Genomic DNA, 19,537 nt, shown 5'->3' with positions numbered 1-19,537 from the left:
TGAGGCAATTGCCAATCCTCAGTCCATAGGTTATTTCCTTGGAGCTTAACGCATCTCCTTTCTAGTTATACAGGTTAGGAAATCTGCACATCGGTTTAATAATTAAACGGATTCATTCCTAAGAACAAACTACTTGTCTAAACACGTTGCAAAGTAAACACAGGTCTGAAAAATCTATTCATGCTTGGACAGGGATATTGAAGGGAAATCATGGCATCGGGTGCGCACACACACACCTAGTGGAGCTGACTTACCTGGTACGGCTGGCATTGCTGAGCCCGCAGTGTAGGAGACTGGAGTCCCCTGTGAGAAGATGAGGAAAGAGAACATCTTCAATAACTAGATGAAACAGTGTCAGCAGGTACAGTTCCTTTCACAATATTTTTGTGCCAGAGTCTTTCAATGAATACTGCTAGGGCATTGTCTATTGGTAAAAACATGAGAGCTGCTATGGCTTGTTCACATAGAGTTACATTGAGTTATTGGAACCCTTGGGCCCTTAAGGGTCTTTGTTTTCCTAGCTGATAACTGAGGTTGAGTATTACAACTGTGTTGATAGATGTCCACCCACACAATGCTTTATTCCATAGGACTGGTGCTAGGCAACTAACAGAGGAATTGTGGCACTGTAAGGCTGGAGCTTTACATCACCCTCGGGAAATATCTTTCAAAGAGACTGAAAGCTACACTTAAGACAAGTCAGAGGAAACAACAGAAATGTTATTTTTGTTTTCTACAAAGATCATCAGAAATTAACCTTGATAAATGTCTCTCCAACCAATTTTGGATGATTAATATCTAAATGCACCACCAGCAGATGGGGCTCTAGGTTTAAACGATCAATAGAAAGTCACTCATATACGGGGTAGTAAAAAACATAAACATCAATTGAAGTTGTTTCATCAGAGAGTAAAACAGACCCGCTTTGACCAAAGAAAAGCACTTTGTTCTATGTTTGAAATTCTGATGGTCTGACATTTTATTCATTGATTTGGATGTCTTTTTAATATAATCAAAAGCAATGCTTAATAAAAGAGGTATATTTTGGATGACAAAAAAAGGATCAATGACTATAATCAGTTATTTTATTCCACAGAGAATGTTTTATGAATAAATTGGGATCTAATCACATGTCATACTCTGTACGAATATGTCTTCTTTCAAAGTATATGAGTATGAGGCTTTACGTTGTAAATCACTTGTAAACGAGATTCATCTTCAAAGATCAAACGAAAGGGCTATTCTTTCTTATTTCCATAACAAGCAAAGACAGTGGAAGAAAAAGTTTGTAACGAGAAGAAGTTAAAATCAATTTCTTGCACTTGGATGACCTCAAAGAGAGAGAAGAGTATCCGTTTGAAAAGCCCAAGTCAACCCAGACTGATAGAACAATCCCAAAATGGAGGCCCAATTAGAAGAGCAATAACTATGGTGACACAGAGGCTCTTATGAAGACACTTCTTACAGAGATGGGAGTGTTTGAGAGACTATAAGAACAACATCTACGCACAGACCATTTTGAGTGAAAGGACAGCTAGAACCTCAAATGGCTAGTAGAGTGCACACCTTGCCAGACAGACAGGCAGCAAGAATGTTAATGTTCCAACACCAATTGCTGTGAGATTTCTCAGTAAAGGCCATATTGACAGCTATAGCCGGCAACAGGTGATACCAAGATGACTAAGCCTTACTCGCAGTCATACAAGCTGTTATAAAGACTTGTTATACAAGAGGAGCAGAGCTGCAGAAAGCACTGAGTTGGAGTTGGACGGACATGCTACAGTATATGAGAGTGGGAGGGAGCTATGTTTTTTAATGCAAAAATTCAGATACAAACCAAAATGGAAGCAATTGCCATACATTTTTCTGTCAAAGACTACTTTGTTTGTGAATCTGAATGATGAAGTCTAATCGAAAGCTGCTGACAGTATTTTTGTAGTTGGTACTCATGAGACAAACAAAGAAATACTGAAGAAATGTAACACTTTGGCCCAAACTGTATCAATTTGATGATGATAAAAGTGAGATGAACCAGTGGAATACAGTCAATTGGATGAAAATAAACAAAGGGTACACTTTTCAACAATAGATTAATAAAAGTAACCAGGGCAGCATCTCAATTGGATTTCCTTAATTCATCGTGTCTACTCTCCTCGCCTCCTTCGCAAAACGCATTGGAGGAGAGGATCAAAAGTTCCTCCACTCCAATAAGTTTTGAGAAGAAAGTCAGGAGAGAGGACACACAACCAAGCTAGCACATTTGGTTCCTTAGAAGTTGTGGGAACGTACATTTTTGGTTTCTCGTTGGTTCTGGGAACGAAGCTGTACGATTTCTGACCAGTAATACGGAAAGTTATTTTATTGTTCTGAGAACGGAAGTGAAAATGTCACCTTTTCTGGGACCGTTAATTTTCTGGTTGCAGGGAGATTCTGAGAATGTTTTACTATGATTCCCTGAAAGTTTTCCTGAGAGGTTTTAATAACGTTCTGGGTATATAAATGATAAGTTATTTGAATGTAACTAAATAACGTTATGAGAAAATGTTTTAATAAGACTGCTAGCTTAACTGTTTTGAACTGCAAGCACAGAACATATGGAAATAAATGTGTTTATTCATTGAAACACATTTATTTTTTATTGTGGCATGGGGGTCAGTGAGACTCTAACCTATGATCTTCTGTTCTCTATCTATGGCATTAATCCACTGTAGCATGCCATGGTTATTACTCATACAAAGCTGTTCATTTTAGTCAATTCAAACTGACCACATTTCAAAGAAAACAAGCACTCATTAAGATCAGGTGTGGCCAATTAGTGGGTGCAGCCAACACAGCTGAACACACTTAACAGAGGATAGAGAGAGTTTCGTTGACGCTGAGAACGGAATGTATATATTTTTATAATAGTAATCATTTTTTGAATGTTACAAATGTTCTATTGGAAAGTTTTCTTAATGTTCTGACAACATTACTTTAAATAGAACCATGAGGAAACCTGAAGACAACATTATGCTAAAGTACTGTACATTTGTGGGAAGTTTGTATGCAAGATAACAATAGGACAACCAACCTCTCACCAAGCTCTAAGAAACATATGGTTCTCAGAATGTTATGTGCTAGCTTGGAAGGAATTAAGGAAATACAATAACCCCAGCTGTCTGTACCTTGAATCCTCCACAGGTGGCGCAGATGATTAGGAGGGTTTTGGAGGCAGTGGCTTGGGAACTGCTGCATATCTGATAGGAGTCTGGGTGTTGACTGTCACTAGAGGGCGCCACCCTGCTCTTACTCTCCTCTGAGTGGCCCTGTAAGAGATCAGCCGTCGAGCGCCTGGCAACAGTGTCCGAGCGACCCCCGAGAGGACCCTCTTTTTCCCTCTGTACTGACTTACATGATGGGGGTGATTGGGGTGAACTACCCGCCTGGTCCTTAGATGTTGTGGAGGTCTGGTGCCCCCTGGCCCCTCCTGTTCCCCCCTGCAGTAGATTCCGGGGGGTGTCATAGAGGTATCTCAGTGACGTGGGTACCTGGTACTCCTTTCCTGGGGCTGGGGGGCAGGTACAGGGGGCCAGGTCTAGGTGAGTGGGCAGGCTGAGCAGGGAGCCAAAGTCATCCCCCCCAGAACCAATGTCCAGGCTACCTGCATAGGAGGAGAAACTCCCAGAGTAGGAGGAGTGGCTTCCTGTGGCGATGCCGCTGTCGGATGAGCTCTGTCGACCAATCTCCTGCAGCTGCCGGGACCGAGGGGGCTTGGCTACTGCATGAGCTCCACACACCTGGATGACGGACAGTTTATCCTCGGCCTGTAAGGCCACCTTGGACCCAGAATGGCCAATGATGGTGTCTGTGGGGGCGGAGCTTGTTGTGACGGGCTCAGTCCAAATGGCCAGCCGGCTGCCAATGCTGGAGTCTGATTGGCTGGTGTCGGAGGTGTCAGAGGAGCCTGATATGCTGCGGTCGTCTCCCGCCTCAGACAGACCATACGCGAAGGCTTCCAAAACCACATAAGAAAACAAATTACTTATTCTATATAAACAAAACTATTACTTATACACCTTATCTAGACAAGCACATCAATAAAGCATAACATGAGATTATCCAAAATAGGTCTCCTCACTTGTCTAACTGGTAGTCACAGTCATAATACTCACAATACTTCACTCATAAACTATATTGTAGTATTATGTTCATTAGCCCATTGTTAATACAATCCCCCAAAAAAGGGTGCATGTCAGCAGTCAAGTTTTCAAGATAGAGCACTTTTAGTACAGCGCAATGACTGTGATGATTTTGCATTGAAGTACAGGCTCATTCTAATGGTTGGAATAGACTGAAAGGTAATGCACCTGTGCTGCTCTGGTGAGACAGCATGCTAAGGCGTTTCTCCAGCTCCTGGGCCTCATGGTTTACCCTCTCCTCAGAGTAGGCCTGGTTGGCGGCAGCGTTGGGGTCTGTCGGCGTGAAACACAACAGTATACATTTTACTTTACCTTTAGTTTACTAGCAGTCAACAGTCAACAACAATACATAGTATCAATAGCACACCATAGCAATGATATAGTAATTCCAATAAACAATATTCTACTGCTCTTTTGGTCATTTACTACAGTATCCTAAAAGAATATATCCGTTTAGACAGGCCCCTGTGAGACAATTCAATGGAAAGGACAAAATTCTGTTTATGTCTGTTGATTAATAGTCGTAAACCTCGGTAGGAGGCCTACTGATAATAGTATACATCATTATCTGTGAGGAGAGGTTAACCTTGGGTGCCTTTCTGATGTCACAGTGACATGGGGTCAATAGAGTGAAGCAGAGTGTTTCGTATTGAGGCTCCCTCTGCAGGGTCATTATTAACTGGATGCATCCGGTTTTCAGGGGAAATGGAAAGAGAGCCTGTGACGTGACTTCTGCTTTTGGACGTTAACAAGGCAACACTCCGTCTTAACTCCTCCTCCACATTTACTGGATTGGTTCAACAGTGCAGAAGAGAACATCCTGTATGGCAACATCCTGACAGGACTAGAAAGAAAGAAGCGCTGCTCAGGCGTTTGTTTTATGCCTGCTGCATTAGGTGCATGAGGTGACACTGGGACAGATGTGAACATAAATCACCAGTGTGCCAATGAATCCTTGAGGGGCCCTTGTGATTAGGGTGATTACATGTCCCGGAATGTGCGGTAGAGTCCCGCATTTTAGCACTTCGTCCCGTGTCCCACAACCAAACAATCATGTTCTAACACCATTAAAAAAAAATTGTATTTGTTCCATATTTCAGTCAGGCATTCTAGCATGTCTCTTTTGCAACAGAGAGGAAGAGGCAAAGCGAGAGGTTTCACTCCCCAAAATCTGTCCAAAATAAGCACAATTTATTTTATTTTTAATTTATCCGTTATTTTACCAGGTAAGTTGACTGAGAACACGTTCTCATTTGCAGCAACGACCTGGGGAATAGTTACAGGGGAGAGGAGGGGGATGAATTAGCCAATTGTAAACTGGGGATTATTAGGTGACCGTGATGGTTGAGGGCCAGATTGGGAATTTAGCCAGGACACCGGGGTTAACACCCCTACTCTTTCGATAAGTGCCATGGGATCTTTAATGACCTCAGAGAGTCAGGACACCCATTTAACGTCACATCCGAAAGACGGCACCCTACACAGAGCAGTGTCCCCAATCACTGCCCTGGGGCATTGGGATCTTTGTTTAGAGTTCCTCCTGCTGGCCCTCCAACACCACTTCCAGCAGCATCTGGTCTCCCATCCAGGGACTGACCAGGACCAACCCTGCTTAGCTTCAGAAGCAAGCCAGCAGTGGTATGCAGGGTGGTATGCTGCTGGCAACAATGTGTTTCTATGGGCTTATTTTGGACCTAAGTTTTTCACCTGCCTTCCAGCCTTTGGGACTACTCCCATTGTTAGGGCAGAGACATGAGCATCTCGTCATTATATACAGATCTCCGTTTGCAGTCAAGTTGCACTTTTGACAAGATATATATCATAAGGATGTGGTACCGGAGATGTTAAACACTTCTCCAATCGTTGTTGAGATCTGATATTCTGCGTAGCATAAGGTGAGACGTAGGCCAATGTCATCGTCAACAATCACATTTATCAAATCCTTTCGGTCGAGAGGACAGTTAAAACAGCATGCTTCTGAGGAAGAGCTACAAAAGTAAGTAAACAGCCGTATTAGACTGAAAATATATACAAGGTGATTAAACTGAAAACATGTAAGGTGATTTTTTTTCAAACTTGAGGTTCTCCATGCTCATTAGTTGCTCAATTAACATATTTGCTGCTACTTCACTCAATCCAGTTTTCAAAGTCTCCCTTCCTAACTGTTTTAAATTCACTGAGACTGACCAGAAATGTTTCCATGGCCAAGAATTCACAAATATTACTTCAATTAGCTTGTTTGGACTTTTTGTGTGTGTGGCGGGGGGGGGGGGGGGGGCTGCCGAATAAACATGTACTCATGTCCAGCAAAATTATCCCTTTGTCCCTGTTTATACACAATTTACATTTTCTCTAGCACACATCTAATAGGACAGGCAGTATCAGTAGACGCAAGTACAGGGTCCTATTCAGTAGGAAGAAAAGGACCTTAAACGAAGTCAAACCGAAAGGTAATACCTGAAAGTATCCAATTTGAATACAGATTTTTGTATTCCTATGCAAAACCTTTTGCTACGGTGTGCCCTACTGAACAAGACCCAGTACTGAGTGCTTTCGTGCAATCGTAATCGTTGTGCTGTCACGACGCCCTCTATCTGTGAGGGTGATAACGCCAGGCCTTTAGTGAGGTAATAGAGAACAGGGTCACACAGGGGTACACCTTGCTGTTTGTGCAACACTACATGTGTTTATTAATAGCACTGCTTGCCACGTGGCCCCTGTGGTACGCGTAATGGAGATGGTGTGGCTACGGATCATTAGCGCCGCGCCGAGGATCTAATGTAAGTTACCTTAGTTCCAACCCAAGGTCAGCTGTTATTGCTAAGTTACATTGATTTCCTGGTCAACCAATATTTTGTCATGGGTAATTTCTAAGGGTCATTGTCATTTTGATTGTGCAAGTAGAGTGCAAAGTGACATACAAATGGCAAAAGACTACCTTGAGAATTTCAAATGGATTGCCATTTATGTGATACCGGCATATCTATCAGTTACCGAAAGGACTGCAATCAACTAGATGTAACAGCTGACATCTGCTTCAGCTTCTTGTCAACAACCCTGTTCCCTTTGCATGAGAAGGGACAGTGGTGTTTACAGGAGAGTAGGGATATTAGAAACAGAGAGAGAGAGAGAGAAATGGGGGCGGCAAAGCAAGGGGAAATGTGAAAGAGACAAAGAGAGAGAGAGAGGCCCAGAGTGAGTGCTTTTGGTGGTGGGGTTGGGGGGGGGTGCAGTGACACAGGAATCCTGGGGATGAGGTTACACACATGCCCAGAGTGATTAGAAGGGTTTGGTGCGCTCTGCTTGTGTGAACTGTGACTTTGACCTCCCGCTCTCCCTCTGACATCGTCCCCTGCTATTTATTCTACTACAGACTACAATAATAGGAGATGAGCTCAATGCCTGATTGGGCGAGAGGATGTGTGAAACCAGGAACACCCAGTGTGACAAGACACAGCTGCAGCGCCCACCCTTACCCCTACTGTACCTCTCTCACGATGCGACAGACTATACAGAGGTGACTGGATTGAATTTGCTGCTATAATTACAGTTAGTACAGTGGTTATCATATTACATATGTATAAGGTGGCCCCGTTGTATACGCTGCTTGCGGTACAGTTAGGCCAGTGGATATCAGATTTTATTCACTAATATTATAGTCTGTACCCAGCTAATCCAATGATGTATATAACAGCTGTCAGTCATAATGCTGTTGGATCAAAGTACATTGGATGGAATCCATGGGACTTAGAGCAACAACCTCTGGAAGTGGCTGCATTCCAGAAAGCACATGGTGGGCCACTATTATAGTGAGGATAAATCCCACACAAAGTATCTCTTGAAGAACACTTGTTTTAATTAAGACTGCAAATGTTCGATTTAAGTGTTTGCCAAGTCAGAAGGCGAAAGGGCAATGGATAATATACCTCTACATAACTTACCTTAGAATGACAAGGATACATTAAGGCTACATTTCATCCATTATCTCCATTTAAATTGCCCAGAAATTTGATAAAAAATACTCCTAACTCCCATATGTCCTGTACTATAAATTCACTACCCTGGTCTGTATGTACTTGTTTGGGCAAGTCGTATAGCTAGCCGTGACAACTTTCATACCTACGAAGCAGTAAACACCTTTGGTACTGACCAGGCAGGATTGGCCTCAGTCCAAAAGGGCCTCTGGTGGGGGAGATGCCCCTGACGATGCAGTCGAACAGAAAGCTGATCTGCTCTCCCTCCATGGACGATAGGAAGAAGACGCCAGCCCCTGTAGGAAACACACATAGTCCGCCGGCTTAATGTCACATTTCGCTCTTTAGACAGAATGTTTTACCACACCCCTCTGGGTCAATTATAACTGGATGGAAGTAGTGTACAGAGATACATCTTTGTACTGGCCAGTTGGCACACAAGCACACTAATAGCTAGCACCCACTCATTTTGTTTGCAGACTGAATGGACATCACCATGGATTGTCATCCGTCTGGTAATTGAGATCCATTTCAACTTAGCCAGATACTGAAATAAGAGCAGCATTGAACTTCTTTAGATATAAAAAAAAATGCTGAGGTTAAATTATGTTAACCCACTACATTCCAGAATACAGATGTATGATCTTAATTTGAGCCAGTTTGCTACAGCAGGAAAATATTCATGCAACAATTTCAAAGATTTTACTGAGTTACAGTTCATATAGGGAAATCAGTCAATTGAAATAAATTCATTAGGCCCTAATCTATGGATTTCACATGACTGGGGATACAGATAAGCATCTGTTGGTCACAGATACTTTAAAAAACAAGGTAAGGCCGGTGATCAGAAAACCAGTCAGTATCTGGTGAAACCACCATTTGCCTCATGCAGCGCGACACATCTCTTTCGCATAGAGTTGATCAGGCTGTTGATTGAGACCTGTGGAATGTTGTCACACTACTCTTCAAAGGCTATGCGAAGTTGCTGGATTTTGGCAGGAACTGGAACATGCTGTCGTCATCGTCGTTCCAGAGCATCCCAAACATGCTCAATGGGTGGCATGTCTGGTAAGTATGCAGGCCATGGAAGAACATTTTCAGCTTCCAGGAATTGTGTACAGAGCCTTGCGACATGGGGCTGTGCGTTATCATGCTGAAATATGAGGTCATGGCGCTGGATGAATGGCAAGACAATGGACTTCAGGATCTCGTCACGGTATCTCTATGCATTCAAATTGCCATCGCTTAAATTAAATATAGTGTTAGCTGTCCGTAGCTTATGCCTGCCCATACCATAACCCCACCACCACCATGGGACACTGTTCAGAACGTTGACATCAGCAAATGGCTCGGCCACACAACACCATAGACGTGGTTTGTGGTTGGGAGGCCGGATGGACGTACTGCCAAATTGTCTAAAACAATGTTGGAGGCGACTTATGGTAGATAAATGAACATTCAATTATCTGCCAACAGCTCTGGTGGACATTCCTGCAGTCATTATGCTAATTGCACTCCCTCAAAACTTGTGACATCTGTGGCATTGTGTCACGTCTACTCCCGCTCCCCCCCTCTGGCGCTCGACGTCAACGGTCTACTAACCACCGGTCCTGCCAACCCATCATTATGCACACCTGGCAACCATCATTACGCACACCTGCGCCTCATCATTAGGCACACCTGCGCCTCATCACTTCCCGGATTACTCCCCCTTTATCTAGCACTCCGTTATTATCCCCCATCAGGCAGTATTGTTTCTGTGTTCATGTTCAGACACTCCTCTAGTTCGTGTATTCACTTTGTTTGTTCGTATTAAACTCACCGACTGCACCTGCTTCCTTACTCCCTGCGTCTTTGTCACACAATGTGTTGTGTGACAAAACTGCACATTTTAGAGTAGCCTTTTATTGTACCCAGCACAAGCTACACTTGTGTAATGACCATGCTGTTTAATCAGCTTCTTGATATGGTTTACCTGTCAGGTGGATGGATTATCTTGGCAAAGGAGAAATGCTCACTAACAGGGATTTTGTCCACAGAATTTGAGAGAAATAAGCTTTTTGTGTGAATGGAACATTTCTGGGATCTTTTATTTCAGGTCATGAAAGATGGGACCAACCCTTTACATGTTGTGTTTATATTTTTGTTCAGTGTAGTATGTGGATTATAATTAATAGCCATTTTTTGTAGGTCTTGATATATTTTTCGTTAGGGCAAATCAAGTCTTTAGAAGCCTTTTCAAACCTTAAATACATTACAAATGTGCATTTCCTGCTGTGATCAAATTCAGACCCTACATCTGCATGCTAAATAACCTAGGCTAAATAAAGCCTCACACAACACAAATGAACGGTCAAAAATCGAAATCTCTGGTATACAGCTCCGGTCACTCAAAATGTAAAATTCAAAGTGTAAAGGTGGTAAAGGGTACATGGGTGTGAGGGTTAATGGGTCAGGAACTCTCCTGCCCTCTTGCCATTCCCAAGCCCAAGACACACCAGGGGGTGTCACCAAGGGGGTCTTTCTGTCACCTGGTCGTGAGACCACCCACCACAGAGCTACCCCCTGTCGCATGTTTTAGATGCCACCGACCCTAAGAAGGGGTCAGAGGTTAGCAGCTAAAACCACTCAGATGTTTACACTGAGGGGGACTCAAGACGTATGTTACAACTAGTGGCGGTCGGTGCCGTTTAAGATGAGGGAGGATGATCATTTTTTTAATGAGCATCGCCTTATTTCTATTACAGCATATTGGATGACTGTCAGTCATATTACATTCACCCAGCTCAATGTAACAATGATAGGCTTAGGCTACTACATGATACTCAAATTGTTCCTATACCCATCATGAAGTTGCTACAACCTATCCTATGAATTAAAGTTTACAACATACTGTAGGTGCACAGATCGAGAGAATTTTGAAGGTGACAGACACTTACACATTCAATACCGCCTTGCACAATCTTGCCTGCATTTAGGTGATCTAGGGTGTAATCAGTCCAGCCGTTGCAAACGAGAGTTTCTATTGAACAACTTCAGTTATGTTTATCTCCATTTTGTTCCGTTTGATTACGTTTAAGAAATGTTTTTCAAAAGAATCGGAGGAATTAATACGCCCCTGATCACACACAAACACATTTCACTTTCATAGCAGCCAGCCAGATCGTTGTATAATTCCTTCTTGCATCTACGCCACAGTGTATAAAGGATTTTGGAGACAGGCGCAGGAATACACAATAGGGGTTTTTCATACACCCATAACAAACACATATACAAAACACTGGGCTGTACCCAAACAAAAGAGGGAGGGTAAACCTCGTTAAACGCCACAGGACAATACCCGTAATACACAATATATATACATAGCACGCAGCATAACAGCTGCACCAACGCATAGGCACTCACACCACCGACGGACATGGGAACAATAACCGACAAAGACAGAGGGAACATATATAACATACTAATCAGGGGAAATGGGAACCAGGTGTGTATAAACAGACAAGACAGTCCGGGGTTGATGATAATGAATCCCGTTCAGTGAAGCCTAGAAAGCCGGTGACGTAGACCTCCGGAACTGGTGAACAGAATGAGCATCAGTACCGGGGGGGATACGTGACACAGGAGGCTGGTGAGGGGAAGACGCTTCATAATAATGTCTGGAATGGAGCGAATGGAATTGCATCAAACACCTAGAAACAATGTGTTTGATTTATTTCATAACATTCCACTGATAACGCTCCAGCCATTACTACGAGCCCGTTCTACCCAATTAAGGTGCCACCAACCTCCTGTGATCTACACGCTCTCCTCCTCACACCTTTTCCATTTGCTTGTGGACACACAGCTTAGATAGTTGTCACCATATTAGCTAGCGTCAAGTCAATAACATAGCTACTATAACTAACGCCTTAGTAAATCCTCTACAATCATCCAGTACAGTGTACAGTTAGCAAGCAGTTTAGCAGTTACACCGGCGAGTTCCGGTGTCAATAAATGAATAAAGCCAAAAGCTTACCTTGACTTGGAAGAGTTCTAGAGTTGGATAGCCGTAGTCAGCTAGGTAACATAGCATCCCTCTCTGTTTGAGCAGGGTGTTTGAGTAGGCTCAACTAGCTAGCTGGAAGGGGGTAGGAGCCTCCTAGGTTTTGTATTGAAGTCAATGTACCCAGAAGAGGATGGAAACTAGCTGTCCTCCGGCTAAACCACGGGGCTACCCTACAGAGTGCTGTTGAGCCTACTGTAGACCTCCATTGAAAACAGTGTGTTATAATCAATTATTTGGTGACGTGAATATATTTAGTATAGTTTTATCTACAAAGGATAACTTTTTGAATGTTTGACTATTTAAATGTTTATGAAATTCACTGAGGAGGATGGTCCTCCCTTTCCTCCAATGAAGAGCCTCCACTGGTTACAACATCTCCTGTCTGCAGTAATCTGTTGTCGTCTATCATCCGGTTCTGAATAAAACGGCCAATTCAAAAGGCTAGTTAATAATCTCACTTGAGTATCATTTACAGTATGAATGGGTTCAACAGATGCAATGTCTACTACTGCATCAATTTATTTCCGTACTTGAGTGAAAAGTCATATGTCATTGAGTGGTGCATTGAATGAATGAGTGGTCCTTTGAGGACAACTCAAGGATCTGGCTACAACAACAAGCAACAGGTGAGATAACTAACTTCCTTTAATAATGACATCATGAAAAGTTTTCAAGAAAGCTAAGCAGCACACATCACACCATACCCACCCGCATCCTAACGTAATGGACCTCTCCACTTCTACATAATAAAGTCAGAACCATAGGACCAAACAAAGGCGCCGCCATTCGCTGCGGGGACAGGCGTGTAAATAAGTTTTAGACAGGCGTGTAAATAAGTTCTGCAGCGAAGGAATTGTCCGTAGAGCTCCGAGACAGGATTGTGTCGAGGCACAGATCTGGGAAAGGGTACCAAAAAATGTCTGCAGCATTGAAGGTTCCCAAGAACACAGTGGTCTCCATCATACTTAAATGGAAGAAGTTTGGAACCACCAAGACTCTTCCCAGAGCTGGCCGCCCGGCCAAACTAAGAAATCGGAAGAGAAGGGTCTTGGTCAGGGAGGCGATCAAGAAACCGTTGGTCACTCTGACAGAGCTCGAGAGTTCCTCTGTGGAGATGGGAGAATCTTCAAGAAGGACAACCATCTCTGCAGCACTCCACCAATCAGGCCTTCATGGTAGAGAGGCCAGATGGAAGCAAATCCTCAGTAAAAGGCACATGACAGCCCGCTTGGAGTTTGCCAAAAGGCACCTAAATGACTCTCAGACCATGAGAAACATGATTCTTTGGCCTGAATACCAAAAATTTCTAAAAACCTGGTGTTGCTTTGTCATTATGGAGTATTGTGTGTAGATAGATGAGGGTAAAAAACAATTTGATCTATTTTAGAATAACGCTGTAATGTAACAAAATGTGGGAAAAGTGAAAGGGTCTGAATACTTTCTGAATGCACTGTAGATCCCATGTACACACAAACACACACACATTTTTCCCCTCTCTAAAAAAGGGATGTGCTTTCCTTTTTTTACGACGCATGGATTGGAAAACTCTCCCCGATGTGACCTTCACGATATTAAGTTGTGCCTCTAGTGGAAGACTGAATGGAGCTAAATAAATCACGCTTCACATACTGGAGTCTCGTGTTTCCAGTGGATCGTGTGTATTAATATTGATGTCTTCAAGCTATGTGGAGTACTTTGCGTGCCTGTCTGTGTCCACTCCAGGTGTTGACACGCGTCCATTCCCCCTCTAACGGTTTTGTGTTTATTCCAGGAAGTAAACTGCAAAATACCATACCGCAAATCACACACATGTTTCAGATATGGAAATGAACTTAATGTGCTCTCTGATTTCTCAAGTATGACTTCTCATTGACTTTTTATATTTAAAGATTAAGTCTTGCTGGACCAAGGCTAACTGAGATTGGATTTCTATTCAAAGCCTGCAAGCTTTGTGAAACAAAATCGCCCACGACACCAAGTCCTTTATTTCATGTTGTTACCAAAGCAGATGCAATACACAATACTTCACATACACAAAGATACATTTGTATGTTTCTGTCTCGCCAAACACCATTGAGCACATTTAATGTGAGTTGGCCCCAAGGAGAGCTACACTGGAGTCTGAAAAATGAAGAAACACCCAGCAACTCTGTTCATCCCTCTAGTCACGAGTCGTAGTTCCGACACTAATGTTCCCTGTCTGAATGATGCCAGCTGGCACGCTGTTCCAACAGGGTAGAGGAATCTAAGAGTAAAAACCCATGGAAGTGTAATGATTTAAATCCTCCAAAATGACAAACGTGTCTTTCATGCTCTCAATGAAAAAGTCCCAAAGAGGAGATCAATCATAGACACATGTCAGTTAGACCATCTTGTGGTGTGATACAACAGGCTGAAAGAACAAGTCAATATACTCTGCATGTGAATGAGGTGTGAAACGAGGCAAACGTGTAGTTTGAATGAACTTCTATAACTGTCAACTTTCCTGTCATTAAGTCCACTCATCATCTTAGATCAATAAAATCAAGCCTTTTGTCCTCTCAAAGTACCCAAAGGTCAGCGGAAATAATAACAGTATAACCTACATAAAATGTCAGAGTGCCATTTGACTCCATCAACGTTTTACTGTGTGGGATCATTCTCTCTTGTCACATACTGTTATGTACTGTATTGGATTAGTAGTCTTATGACTCGCTCAAGCAGATACATCCTCTTTACTACTTCCATGGTACTTAATCAGATCACATAGACATAGATGTTTGTGTCAGTTCTTAGAAAACAGTCCAAGTCTAAACTTATTGGGTTTAGGTTCAAAGGATCCACATGTTGAAGCCAAATGTCAAACTGGAAAGCACCAATGACGATGCCATTCTTCTTTGTCGTGAGACAACAGAACAGCACAATGGTTAATAGACCATTGCGCAACAATAACAGCAACATCAGTCAACTCACAGTAGCCGCAGCGCGTTCCCCCCTCGAAGACGAAGCCATTTGGTACAGGCCCATATCTGCGTAGGTCCGGGAGGTTCCACTGGCCGATGATAACAGGGGGGATGTCCCTGGCCAGAACCAGTAGGTTGTTACACAAGTGAAGGATCGCAGACCCACTCTCCAACTTGGTGCCTGGTAAGATGCCAACGCTAAACCTGTGGACTGGACAGAGAAGAAGAGAAGTTGAAAACCACTTAAACAAAAGACAATAAAAACAAATGAGGTCATTTGACTTTATAAAAACGTATCCCATTATAGACTATGCCTCCCTCGGCATTAATGGTAGGCAATAACTATAAAGGGATAGAGAAAACTATTTATTTCCAAACATTATTGCTCCAGTATGGCTTTGATTTAATTGCACAATAAAAAGAAGGGGAAACAGTTGAGCGCATTGAGAGTGAGATCAGTAGGCTGAATTAAGAACAGAGTAGAGCTCAGATCCGAAGCCCAAATGTAATCAATCAGAGCCTGTCACTAACAACAATGTAATAGACTCAATATTTTTGTTAATGAGCAACATGAGAGGAAAGACAGTGCCCGGCCAGGGAAGGAACATGTGTTGTGTGTCCGTTTATCTATCTGTTTTAAGTGGTGTGTGTGTGTGTATGTGTATGTGTGTGTGCATGTGCGTGTGCGTGTGTGTGTGTGTGTGTGTGTGTGTGTGAATTGTAAGTGTTTGCGAAACAGTGCTTAAGTATGTGTACAGGTTAGAGATCCTTGATGCTAAGCAGCAACTACATTAAAACACATGACTGATACCAGTGAGTCAACTCTGTTAGGTGAGAGATTGATGGCTTCGATGATGAAAAAATGTCGGCCAGTCCCGTCACATCAACGCTCAGTTTGAGAGAGATTCATGGGGTGACACAACTCACAACAAAAGCGCTGGCACACAGCAGACCTCAGCCACGGGCTGGCAGGTGACATTTCTACGTGCCTGGCCACACTTCAGACCAGAGCACGACAATCAGTACACACGCACACACAGTGGAACACACACACAGTGGAGTGGAACAGACACACATTGGCATACACATTGTACACACACACACACACAAATTGGCATAAACTTTGGACACACAGACACACACAGGACAGGGCAGCCTGACCATTCCAATTATACTCCACACAATAGATTAATTACCTCTGTGAGTGATTTGTGACCTCTTTTACACTCATTTGTTCCACAACACAAATCAGTTGGACTCTGTGGAGTAATTGAGATTCCTACAAAATCTGAATTGCATTAATAAACATTTAAAACAACATCAGAACATCGAAAAGTCGAAGCAGATGTAAACTAATAGGTATTTCCAGGTGCTGACAGGGATATCATCAGATACAACCCATTATAACCTTTGTTTCCATACTAAATCAGTTATGAAACTGACATCTAAAACACCTCACTATAACATTATTTGGTTTGATGCCCATGTGACATGAATCCATATTACACAACACATGGGTCACCCAGAAGAGCATGTAATTGGAGAACACTGTCAACAAGGACCTACGCATCAGACTAGCTGGTGCCTATGCTGTAGCAGATACCGATGTGCCAGGTCAAGTTATACCAAGCTGATTTGACGCAACGCCGCACAGAGTAATACATATTATCTACTACCTACCTGGTGGCATAACACTTTCTTAGCCCCAGGCTTTGTTTTGGCCCCATGTTGATTCAACCACAGAAACACAAAAGTCTAGGACTTTGGGCCAAAATCTTTTGGAAGTTAAAACTTCAAAGTGGAAAAGACCTATGGTTTTGCACACCTATTAATTTATTCTTAGGTTGTAATTTTTTTTAAATAAAATAAAAAAAGAAGACAAATCTAGTACAAAAACAAAACCCCAAATGAATTAACGTTCCCAAAAGGGATGTTTGGTTGTAAACAACTTCAGAAAAGAAAGTATCCCACCTTCACCAAGACTGTAGCGGATGCGGATATCCCAGGCCAGCAGAGCCTCCTTGCCGTCGAAGCCCAGCACAGCAACCTGGCTCAGGCAGAGGATAGCCAGCGTGTAGTTTACCCCCTCATAGGAGAGACCTGTCTCCAGTCCACAGATATCCTCCAAGGTGATGCTGCCCTTCTCCCGGTGGCCCTGGGCTTTATCCGACTTGTCTTTGTAGACGAGAAGCACCAAACAGTCTACGAAAATGGGGAGAGAAAAGAGAACATAACAAAAACCTTACATTTGACAAAATACTGATGGTCTATAACATACAGGTTCAGTTTTCTGGACACAGACTAAAACTTAAAAGCATGTTCAAAGGAAACCTCCAATGAAAGTGCTTTTTAGTCCAGGACTAGTCTTAATCTGTGTCCAGGAACCTAGCTCACAGTCTAAAAGAAGTCCTAGTTGTTGGTAAATGTTGAGGCTAGGTATGACAGGAGCTTAAATACAACCAGAAAGGTATGTTATACATTGAGTTACCATAGTACTGAGAAACATTCCAGGGAATAGGGTGAAGTGAGAATCAATTTGAGGTTTTAAAAAACAGGTACTCCTTGAACAGTTACGCAAAAAAGTTAAACTGTTTATTGTATTGTATCATATCGTCCTGTACTGTATTGTATTGTACTGTACTAAATTGAAGTGTAGTGTACTGTACTGACTGTTCGGATGTGAGAGGATGAGATGGGGAGGAAAAGAGAGAGTAAAGTAACATTAGAAAATGTCAGTTCTTATACTCGACTTCAGTGGATCCCTGCTGTCTAGGGAAGAAATACGGCTGAAATAAATTGTCCATATTTTCAAGCCTGCAACTAAAAGATCAAAAGGACTCTGACTTCACTATAATATCCTGAAATGCTACACTCTACACAATAACTCAATAAGCAACTTTTGCACTTTCAGCCAGCCTGTTGACAGCACCTGGCTCCTGTAAGGCATGGCTAAATCCCATAATAGGCCTATGCCATTTAAAACATGCTGATTGTTCTCTAGTCCAGTCTCATCCTCACTCAATGTGATAAAACGATAACAGACCTAGTGTAAGTACCAGTACCCCTTGACGCGGCATGAAAGTCAGAGGGTAGCCTACAGATATCTTGAGTGCTTGGAATTTACTGTGGCTGTACAGGCACGGTGAAGATAGACAGTAGTCGGGGACAGAGGCCTCCTCGCACCTCTCTTCGGCACTTTCGAAGTACAATCACAGTGTCAACTGACAAAACAAGACCTTTTATTATCTGTCACACACACACTGGCGCCAAGCACACACACACACACACACACACACACACACACACACACACACACACACACACACACACACACACACACACACACACACACACACACACACAGCTCACACATGACTGTGGACAGCTGAGATAACAGGGACTTCAAAGGGACGAGGAATGGTTGCATCCAACCTCGGCCTAGTCCATTAAACACCTAGGGACGGGCAGAGCCCAGATAGGCAAAGAGAAGGAGGCTATAGTGTAACACAATATGGCTGCTCCATCTATTTCCACTGCGGTTGCATAATCAAAGTGTGGAAGAGCATGAAAGCCCATGTCTTTGTGAGTTACCCCACTTAAAAGCATGAAATGTCAGTCAATGGTGCAAAACAGTTGGCGCCCGCTGCCCTGCAAGTCTTCAATGCTTGCAAATTATTTCCACTTGAGAATAGTAGGCTATTCATGCGGTATCCCACAATCACAATAACATGCACTGAAGAAAAGTCAACACTTCACCAGAGTGCATTTACTATTATATCTGAACATATAATAAATAAACACAATAATTATAACATAGTAAGGGTAATCACTTCCAATCAGAAGACTATAGTTTAAATTCTTTATAACCACAGACATTTTACATTTAACTATTGGCCTACATGTTCTACATTGTATTTACAGCTTAATTGACTGATATTCATGGTTATAAACCAGTTATAACCTGAAGAAGGCACAGTGATCCTGAAACGTTGGCGTTTTAACCAATAAATTACTTGGAGTTTATACATATGGAGTGTGCGACTCTGTTTTTATACGTCAGTTATAAACACACGCAGCAAAAGCCTATTTAAATGTAGCCTAGTAGCCTAGCAGAACACATTCACTTTAATACAGGGCCACCGGGATAGCCAAAGTTCTGAATGAGCAACCTGAAATTCGAACCTATCATCAGCACAGTGGCCTATGCATGAGAAAATATTTCATTCCATGGCATGCAGAAATGCAACTTCGTTTCCAGTTGCTTTTCATTTGGGATGTTTAGTAAATGACAAACATAAATTATTTATCAATTTACTAGGGTAGTAATAGACCACAGCAGTAAACTTCCGAATGAAATGGTTTTAAATTACCACATACATTTAACAAAGACAAACA

At 42.6% G+C, this 19,537-nt stretch overlaps 1 protein-coding gene across 5 annotated transcripts in view; it reads right to left on the bottom strand.

Moving 5' to 3' along the window:
* The window catches only part of LOC129835155 (protein Dok-7-like), a 51,076-nt gene that overhangs the window by 31,120 nt on the left and 419 nt on the right, over positions 1 to 19,537 (bottom strand). For all 5 annotated transcript variants that reach the window (XM_055900572.1, XM_055900575.1, XM_055900573.1 and 2 more), the window contains exons 3-8: positions 17,114 to 17,344; positions 15,153 to 15,353; positions 8,329 to 8,448; positions 4,347 to 4,451; positions 3,165 to 3,991; positions 255 to 303 (exon numbers count right to left, since the gene is read on the bottom strand). In XM_055900572.1, the coding sequence (XP_055756547.1) occupies positions 255 to 303; positions 3,165 to 3,991; positions 4,347 to 4,451; positions 8,329 to 8,448; positions 15,153 to 15,353; positions 17,114 to 17,344 (1,533 nt within the window). The remainder of the gene's footprint in view (positions 1 to 254; positions 304 to 3,164; positions 3,992 to 4,346; positions 4,452 to 8,328; positions 8,449 to 15,152; positions 15,354 to 17,113; positions 17,345 to 19,537) is intronic.

Source organism: Salvelinus fontinalis, chromosome 36, assembly GCF_029448725.1.
Source record: "Salvelinus fontinalis isolate EN_2023a chromosome 36, ASM2944872v1, whole genome shotgun sequence".
Lineage (NCBI taxonomy): Eukaryota > Metazoa > Chordata > Actinopteri > Salmoniformes > Salmonidae > Salvelinus > Salvelinus fontinalis.
The sequence above is the reverse complement of the archived record's forward strand: the minus strand, read 5'-3'. Positions and strand labels throughout refer to the sequence as shown.